The sequence below is a fragment of the Pteropus vampyrus genome, unplaced genomic scaffold, assembly GCF_000151845.1.
Source record: "Pteropus vampyrus isolate Shadow unplaced genomic scaffold, Pvam_2.0 Scaffold31, whole genome shotgun sequence".
Lineage (NCBI taxonomy): Eukaryota > Metazoa > Chordata > Mammalia > Chiroptera > Pteropodidae > Pteropus > Pteropus vampyrus.
This window is the reverse complement of record NW_011888812.1, coordinates 387,001-396,830: the sequence shown is the minus strand read 5'-3', so window position 1 is coordinate 396,830 and position 9,830 is coordinate 387,001. Positions and strand designations below refer to the sequence as shown.

The following is a 9,830-nucleotide window of genomic DNA, read 5'->3' as shown; positions in this document are numbered from 1 at the left end:
CCAGCAGTAACCTTTCCTGTGCTATAAATGCCACTGGTCCGGCCTTGTGCATTTAAAACCACCAGCTTCCAATTATCCTCTGGCAGAGTTCAAAGCGCTTACTTTTGGGAAGCTGAAAAGTAATCATAGTTATCATTCTAAATTGCCACCTTTTCTATTGATTTTCTTATTATCATAGCACAAGGAGGCTTGGCAAGAACTTGGGTCAAGAACCACCATTTCTACTGTGTATTGTTAGCTATTTTCTCCTTTCATGAAAATAGGGGCCACATGTGTTGTTGGCAAAAGGAAACTTTAATAACAAAAAAACTGCCTTTGATATAACCCATCCCTGTTGTGTTATTTCTCAAGCCTTTTCTATTTTCGGGTGGCCTCATTTAAAAAGTATATCATGCTGATGTTTTTGTGCTTCTTGGCACAACTGCCAACCTCAAATTCTAACAAATAGAACCATCTAAGTTTTCATATGTCCCATGATGAGATTTTTATATGGTTTTGTCAAATCAAGGCACAATGAATGTGGGTTGTGGCATCTTCTTGACTGTCATTGGTTGGAAGATTCATCTAGGTCATTTACGTTTTTCTCTCTGAAACCTAAATCTCTTTACAGATCCCCAGAATCTGGCCTCCAGTCAGAGGGGTCAGTCAAGTTGTTCTTGAGAATCATCTTTAAACACAAGTGCAGTTTCTCTGGGACTCTGAGTTGGGGCACCCAGAGCGTACTCTTACAGGAATTTCACAGAGCAGGAAGAGGAAAAGATGTAGTTTCAGAACTGTCAGGCAAAAGGGATATAACTAGTAGAATCCAATGAAAAAGAGAATATTTTTATAATAATGACTACCATTTTTTGAATCATTTGATGTGCCAGGACTAGGTACTATACAAAGCACTCTAATTAATAACAGGCAAACAAGTATTGGGCGTTCACTATGTGTCAGGACTGTGCTAAGCATTTTACATGAATTTCATCCTCATGACAGTCTCTTATCACCACCGTTTTATGGCTGAGGAATCCGGGCTCAGGGTAGCAGTCACTGGCTAAGGTCATTCGGCTGGCAACTGCCATTCTACTCCGGGCTGAGGGAAAATCCAGGGACATGGTCAATGTATGGAGATCAGGAAGTATGAATCATTGAAATTAAAGTCAATGTGAATCAATATGGACTAGATACAGGTAACTTCTCTCAGGGGACAGACACTTGAGAAGTCTGTATAAACGTGATAAGATTGGGAGTTTTCTAAATCTCAGTGTGAAAATCCCTTCGTCTCCCATAAAGGTGGGTATCAATTTAATGGACAATTAGTAAAAATTATAGAAACTGTAATATGACCGTCTTGGGAAAGTATTTTAAGGTGGTAGATTTATAAGGCTCGATGAGAATCTAACTTTCTGAAAAAAAAAAAAAGTTTCGATTCTACACTGATGGGAGCATGGCTGGTGGTGGCCCCAGAGTTCCTCACACGCTTCTAGAAGGCAGCGCTTCTTGAGCGTATCCAGCAAAATTCCCTGCTAGCAGAGGCAGAGTTGTATTCCTAAGATCTGAGCATTGCCCCAAAGTCTTCTATTTTACCTTAAAAATAAGAAGAATTTTACATTAATCTACACATATCTTAGAAAATGGAATGCAAAAAAGATGCCCTGAGTTCACTCTCTTTCCTTTATTGACTGTACTCTCTGGATTTGCATATCACAGACTGAGAAAGATGACTTTAAACAACCAGTTCTTCGATAATGCCTTTCCCCAAATTGGCTTTTACTTCATGTAAGACCTTGTTGACCAGCAAGCAAATATGCTGGCCCACGTGGTCATCCGGCTTCTCAGTGCTGGTTTGGGAGTTAGTATTCTTAATAATAGAGCAGTTGTGAGCTTAATCAGCATGAGTCACAGTCCCAAGATCTAATCACCCTGGAGCTAACAAACAACATAGAAACTCTGCACCTCCCAAGTCCCTGCAGTGATGACGACCCCACCCAAGCACAGCCACCCTTGCCTCAGACGTTCAGTTTGAAATAAACTTTGGTCTCTCCCACTAAAGCTTAATCAACAAGGAAAGGTTAGGCTAGAGAATGACAATCAAAGAGAGGGCACGGACAGAGAGACAGAGCGGCAGGATTTGGAGCAGTGTCCAGGGGAGGGGATCTGCAGCGAAGAACAGTAAGGAAATGCACAAGTGTACAAACTATATAGTCAAATAATAGAAACTTTTTAAAGCACCAGTGTAGTGTGGACTTTGAGGGGGCAGGTTGGGGGGTTGATGTTATCATAAAGCTCCACAAGCCCATAGGTGTTCCAAATAGTCTATTGCAAATGAAAGAAATTAAACAGATGGAGAGGCAGTGTAACATAGCACAAGGCAGAATAGCTGGTTAAGAATGTGGACTTTGGCGCCACATTGCCTGGCCTTGGGTCCTAGCTCTGCCCCTTGCTGGTTGTGTGACTTGAATAAGCTCTGTAACCTTAGTTTCCTCATCTGTAAAATAGAGATAAAACTAGTATCTGTCTCAGAGGCTTGTAGTAAGAACTAAATAAATGAGAGGACATACATATGACACCTAGATCAGTACCTAGCAACAGTGCAACACGCAATGAATGTAAGTTTTATTATAAAGCTCTATTAATGAATAACCCTTGGGGATAGGCCATTAAATATTACAAGGGTAGAATCTATAATAAAGCATTGTCTATTGTGGTCTATGGCTTATAAAACTAAGTCTGCTTTTTAAAAAGATATGTAGATGCTACGGTGATGAATGAAATGTAAAACTAATTAAAATTGTTAACATCGTGGAAGCTTTTAGTCATTGAATGCTTTCTCGGATACTCAAGTGTAGTTACCACTAAATGAAATAATCACAACTAATACTTCTATAGCATTTACTATGTGCTCAGTGTTCTTCTAGTACCTGACACATATCAACTCTCTCAATCTTTACAACGGCCCTAGGAAGTAGATCATTTTTCTTATTTATTGATTTTACCCGTAGAGAATTTAAGTAACATTCCCAGGTGACAAAGCTGGTAAGTGGTAGAGCTGGGATTCAAAGTCAAGCCACCTGCCTCCGGGGCTTCTGCTCTGAACCACCAGGCTACACGGGCCCCTAACATGCAGCTCTGCGGTGCGTACTGACATTTAAAGTGAGTCCTCACACCTGGAAATGTAGGAAACCATCAGTGCGTGAAGAATGAGGTCAGCCCTTCGCAGGAGGGCTAACAGGAAAGGCAATTCATCTTAAAATGTATTACGGTTGGACGTAGGGCTTCCTGTGCGCCTGTGCCCACAGGACTAAAGGCTTAGGCTTGGATCATGGGTGGAGGATGGGACGAGAGCCCAGCAAAGTTCATCTCCAAATCCCAAGGTGACATAATCACTAGAAGTCCCAGCTCTGAGAACCCTGTTGGAACGCCTTGTGAGGGAATGACCTCATGATGGCAGGTGGGTGGGACGTCTGACTTACTGGCCGGGGCAGACTGTACTGGTACATTTCTGGGCGGTAGGTCGGCACCCACTGCACCCCAGCCCTGGGCCGTGTCATGGTCCCTGGAGCGCTGGTCACCACCTCCGAATAGGGCAGGTGCTGAGTTGAGCCGTAGGCCTCCTGGTGCCGGCTCTGGCCTGCGTGGCCCGCGGACGCCAGGCTGAAGGCCTCCTCCAGCAGCATGTGCATCTGTTGCCTGACCTCGTCGATGGAGGGCTGGGAGCTCAGCGTGGAGGTCTCCGAGTGGCCTTTCACCTGTCTCGACCTGGCGTAGCCCCGGGGCTCGTTAACTCTGTCAATGTTGGTTTCCTCTATGATTTCAGGCTCGGTCTGTGGGAGCAAACAAACACCCATTAATGTTAATTTCCTTCCCATTAATGTTGCCTGTAGTGTACTGAAAATGTTCAGCTTGGACAGGTGATATTTGGCATATGTGCTAATTTGTTACATCCTGGATGTCCTATCCAGGAATTCACATGACGGCGATAAGCTCTGTATGGGCTTAGCTTTCCCTGTGCACTTTGGCCATCCACGTCGCAGGCTTTGCTAATTAGCGTAATGACCACGAGAAATGTCTCTCCATTGCCAACATGGATGGTGTTCGCTAAAACCTTTTAGAGACATTCTCTGCCCTTATGCCTTTTAGGTAAAGGAATCTAGAGAATTCCGTAGTCTACACCACATAGGTTGATGCTCTAGATTCCAGACTAATTCTAAATGGTCCAGCCATCGGTTAGGGAATTGCTGGTTGCCTGATGCCAGTTTCAGAAAGAGTAACAAAACCCTGCCTCTAGAGCGCTAATCTCAAGGTGTGATGCACACCGATTCAGAAGCCTGGGGGGCAGGGCTCAGCAATCTGTGCTTAACAAGACCCCCAGGGGATGCTGATGCCTGCTCACGTCTGAGACCCATTATCTTGAATGTTAACGTTCTCCTGCCTTCTTCCAGTGAACCTTTCATTTAGGGAATAGCTGCAGTATTTAAGTGGGCACAGAGCTAGGACTTCGTCAGCTTCCAGAGCAGGCTGCGTGGACTGTCTTATGCTTGCCTGCTAAAGAATACTTATTTACTAAGTCACGGCAGATTTTGGTCTGAGACTTGCTTTTGTTATACCTTGATGGTGAGGGTGTGGGAGAGTAGTTAATCCACGGTCACTTTAAGTATGCCATGGCTACCAATGTCTGCTAAAAGAACGTGAGACTTCTAAAAGGATACATTGGCATAGAGCAGTTTGCCACCCTGCTCTCCATCCATCACATACATAAGTACAGTGGTGCCCTCTTATCCGCGGGGGATACGTTCCAAGACCCCCCATGGATGCCTGAAATTGCAGATAATACCGAACCCTATATATACACTATGTTTTTTCCTATACATACATACCTATGATAAAATTTAATTCATAAATGAGGTGCAGTATGAGATTACCAACAATAACTAATAATAAAGTAGAACAATTACAACAATATACTGTAATAAAATTTAAGTGAATGTGGTCTCCCTAATAACTCATCTGATAGCCTAGCTGGCTATTAAGTGACTAATGGGTGGGGAGCGTAACAGATTGGATACACTGGACAAAGGGATGAGTCACATCCAGAGTGGATGGAATGGGACAGTGCGAGATTTTATTACACTACTCATAACGGCAAGCGATTCAAAACTTATCAAATGTTTATTCCTGGAACTTTCCATTTAACATTTTTAGACCACAGTTGACTTCCGGTGACTGAAACCATGGAAAGTGAAACTTCAGATAAGGTGGGTGGTCACTTCAGAAAAATCAGAAAATACAGATAAGCAAGAGGAAAAAAAACTCCATTAACATTTGGTATACTTATTCCACTCCCGAGCCTATCTGAGTGTGTATGTACATTCCTCCTCCATACACACACACCCATTTGAAAAGATTTGTGTATTTATACCCTGGTTCTGGATGCTTATTATTATTTTACAGAGTGAATATTCTTCTACCAGGGTTCCATAGTTTAACAGCTGTGTAACGCTGGGCAATGTCTTAGCTTAGGCTCCTCCTAAAACAGAGCCTGAGACATGTTTATATACAGACAATTTATTTTGGAAAATAATTCTAGGGAATAGGAGTGGGGCCTAGGATGAGTAAATTGGGGATAGAAGAAATGCCAGTCAAAGGTGGGGACTAAATTAGTAATTGCTGTGAGCACTGTGGCTTACTCCCACTGGGGACCCTCCAAGAAACTATGTAGAATGCATGTAGGATTGTATAGCGAAGTTTCCTCCACTAGCTCTAGTCCCCTGTTAGATAAGGGTTGTCCTAAAGATGTCCTTGCCCTCTGAAATCTGTGCAAGTGCCAGATGGGCGGAATGGGCTCCCACAGGTGTCCCACTGAACAGTGGCAGCTAAGCCTCAGGGCAAAACGAGAGATTAGGGACTGCTAAGGTGACACAGCCAAGCTGTTGCTGTGCAGGGAAGATGACTCAGCAATGGGCACATATCACAGCAATGGCCAGATCTAAAAGGTGTGCGGAGAACATAAAGAACAGGGCAGAAAAGATATTCCAACCAGGAAAATTACTTAACTTTTTGATGTTTCAGTTTCCTTATCTGTAAGATGAGGATAAAAATAAGACCTGCCTCCAAGGGTTTTATAAGGATTAAAAAATACAATATATATAAAGAGTTTAGAAAAGCAGTATATGGTAAAAATACGATAATAGTAGATGCCATCATCATCATAATCATCATCACTACCACTTTTATTAATTCGACTGTACATATTTCTCATGTAATGACTGTATAAAGCACTCAAATATATAAGAATGAGCACAGCAAGAAAACATCATTAGGGAACTCATTCATAAAGAGGAGACCTTCTCTTTACAATCTATATATGGAAGGTCAGAACTTTGTTATTTTTCACGTCTAAAAATTTTACTTTTCTTTAGTATTTAATATATGCTCATTAGAGAAGAATCAAAAATACAGAAAGCACAAAAAAGAAATTAAGACATTTCCTGTCATCACCCAGAGTTAGGGCTTGGCTATAGCTCAAGATCAAAAGACAAGGTCCTTGTCGACCTTCAAATCCAGATTTATCAACAAACATCTCTACAGTAAGTAATTTAGAATACTATTTTTATATTAACACAAGCAAAGATAGATTATGGAGTAGAATGCAAAATTACCTTTATGACAAAAAAACAGGAACTCAGAGACATTTCATGTCTGGGTGGGTGCATGCCTGCAAACCCTGGGCTAGGGGTACACTGGGGCTTTTCTGAATTGGGGTTCTTTAGGAAAATGTATTTCCTGAAGGCCTGGTGACACCTTCTAGGGTAGTGAATACAGCTTCTGAAAAACATTTTTTTCACAATACACAGAATATTATGAACTGAATTTCAGAGCCTGAAGGGACTTTAGGAGACCATTTAATTCAAGCCCATTTTACAGATGAGGAGTTTGGGTCCTCTAGCCAAAGTCATGCAGAGACGCCAGTGGCAGAGCCTGGCTCTCCTAGCCCCTGCCCCTTGCATGTTCTGCTGTACCACACTGCCTCTTACATTTCCGTGTCAGTGCTAGTTGCTACCCACACACTGCCCTTCCTCCCTACATCCCAGTCTCCATCATAAATAATGGATGCTTAATGCTAAACTATTCCCAGGTGGAAGATTAATGGCACTGGGGTGAGCTATGGTTTTTTTTTCCCACCCTTGAACTGTGCTATGCATTTCCAGTCATACTAGTGGATTTTTATTACGTGAATTTATAGTTGTGCCTTAAGCAGGGCAAAAAATATACTTCTTAGCAATAATTGCCTACTTTCCCATTCTCCCAGGAGCCTTGCAGTGGAGCTGGCTGGGTTGGGGGCGTTTCTGAATAAGGTTGGTAGGGAGATACTACCTCTGCTAGGGATGTGGAGATACTTTCTCCAGGATCCCACTGCATCTACCCCATGACACCCCAATGGAAATTAACTTCTGCTTTCCCCCATAGAGTTTCCATTTTGCAAGGGCAGGGAGGAGAGGAGGCTTCCCTTAACTGGAGAACCCAGAGTCATAATCCAAGTATGACCTCAACAGGTTTGGTCTACAGAAGTGTTTTCCCATTGTTCTCACTTGGTTGTTCAGTTTCTTGACATTTGTAAATGAAAACAAGACAAGCTACCATTGTTCCCTGGGCTTCCCCCTCATCACACCTGATTTGCTTATTTAATGTCTGTCTTGCCCAAGTCTGGATGCTCCGTGAGCTCACCTCACCTCTGTCTTTCATGAGCTTAGCACAAGGCACCTGACATTCAATAAAGCTTTGTGAAACTGAACCAAAATTAAAAAAAAACAACCTGTCCAATTGCCCAGGGTGTGGAATTTGAGTTTAAGATAAAGGGCCCACTTTCCCTAAATTTCCTCCAATGCTAATGAGCCACACTGCCACAGGCAAGTCACATGAGCTCCCTGAGCATCAGCATCCTCATCTGTAAAATGGAAGAGTTGAACTACGGTCTGTGAAGTCCCTTCTGGTTCTCACGTTTACTGTTTCTTGGACTCCATCTGCTCTACAGGGTCCAGATTTCTCTACTATCATCTTTCTGATGTCTACTCATGAAAGGATTCCACCTCCCTCCTCGCCTTGAAACATGTGAGCGCTAATAAGTTTGTTCTTTTACTCAGCAGGTAATTATTGATTTCATCCCCATGCCATGCCCTGGGTTGAGAGTTGTGAATACAACAGTAAGTTAGTGACCCAGCCCTCAAGGAGCTTCCAAGCTATAGGAGGAGACAAATAACAACGACAACAATAACAATAGCAGCTAACATTTATTAGAAGCTTAGGAGCCAGACACTGTTCTAAGTGTTTTATACATATTCACTCTTTTCCTTACAGTAACCTCTGAGGTAAGAACTAGGATTACCCTCATTTTACAGATGAAGAAATTGAGGCATTGAAAGATCAATGATACATAATTGGTGGGGCTGGGATTTGAACCCAAGGAGTCTGATTCCAGCAACCAGGCTCTTATCCATGAGGACAAAGACAAACAGATCCATTACCATACCACAGATACGGGCTCTGACAGAGGAAGGAACAGACTTCTGTAATCAGGAATACCACTATTAAACATTTATTGAGATAATCTATCTCATAGATTACTATAAGGATGAAAAGCATCGATATGTAAATATAAAGTACTTAGAGGAGTGTCTAGCACATAATCATTTAATAAATATTAGCTGCTATCATAATTGTTATTTACCTCCTCTTGTAGACTGGGAGGGAGCTTCTTGAGGGCTGGGTCAGTGTCTTATCATTATATTCACAGCCTCTAATCCAGGGCCTAGCCCGAAGCTGAAACCAGTAATTATTAAGTAGGAGAACATAGCAAGTGCTCAGATCTACTTGAGGACCTGTGATGTGCCAGCCCTGTGCTGTGTTTGCCACATGTGTTACTTTACCAATCTCTGAGGGCCGTATGGCTGTACCCATTTCTCCGATAAGGCTTATCATGTCTACTGGTTTTACTTGCCCCAATCCTTCTCCTTAATTTGCACATTTCTGAAAATACCTTTTGCTTTCATTTGGCAAAAAGGGGGAGAAAGGAGCAAAGAAAAATCTCCCAATGTTGGCCGACAGTTGGCATGGGTACAATGTTGGGGGCCATATCTGAGACAAAACATATATTTTTAAACCTCTTTAACTTAAGTTTACCATACTTGCTCCTCCAACCACACACTCCTGAGAAGCAATGAGGAACGATTATTTTAAAAACTATTCTTATAAACTAATCAAGACATACTTCAACAACAATTCTAAAAATTAATCAGGGAATGTCTGTTCATGGCAGAGAATTAGAAAATACAGAAAAGCAAAAGGAAGAAAGTTAAAATCCACTCTAATCCTATCACCTATGATGTAACTGTTAGCATTTTGACCTTTGTGCATAGCCTTCCAGATGTTTCCTATCCTTCTTACTCCCACACCCTACGCACCACCCCACCCCAAGCCTCAGCGAAGAATAGCTAGTCTGGGCAGGGTCAGTTTCCACTTCTGCTCTGGGAGACCACTATTTGCCACAAAGATTCTCAGGCTTTTGTGATGGAGAATAGGAAGTGGGGGAGGACAAAGAGGCAGACAGGTGTGGGCTGCAGGATTTTTGAGCAGATTTCGGAGAGAGGTACACAAACAGCTATGGCATACGAATGGGAGAGGGAATTTTAAATTAAATTAATTTAAATAAAACAAAATTTAAAAGTATTACTGGGCAACATGAGTAAAGAAGAAGTATTTTATAATTAGTTTTGTTGACAGAAATATTCTCTCAGACTGAGACATCTGGGTCATAAACCTATGTGTATATGTATGATTTTTTATAAAAT

General features: G+C 42.1%; 1 protein-coding gene across 1 annotated transcript in view; it reads right to left on the bottom strand.

Annotated features, from left to right (window-relative positions):
• KIAA1549L (KIAA1549 like) overlaps positions 1-9,830 on the bottom strand; it is a 105,910-nt gene that overhangs the window by 12,261 nt on the left and 83,819 nt on the right. The window contains exon 16 of the mRNA XM_011357021.2: positions 3,459-3,809. Within this exon, the coding sequence (XP_011355323.1) occupies positions 3,459-3,809 (351 nt within the window). The remainder of the gene's footprint in view (positions 1-3,458; positions 3,810-9,830) is intronic.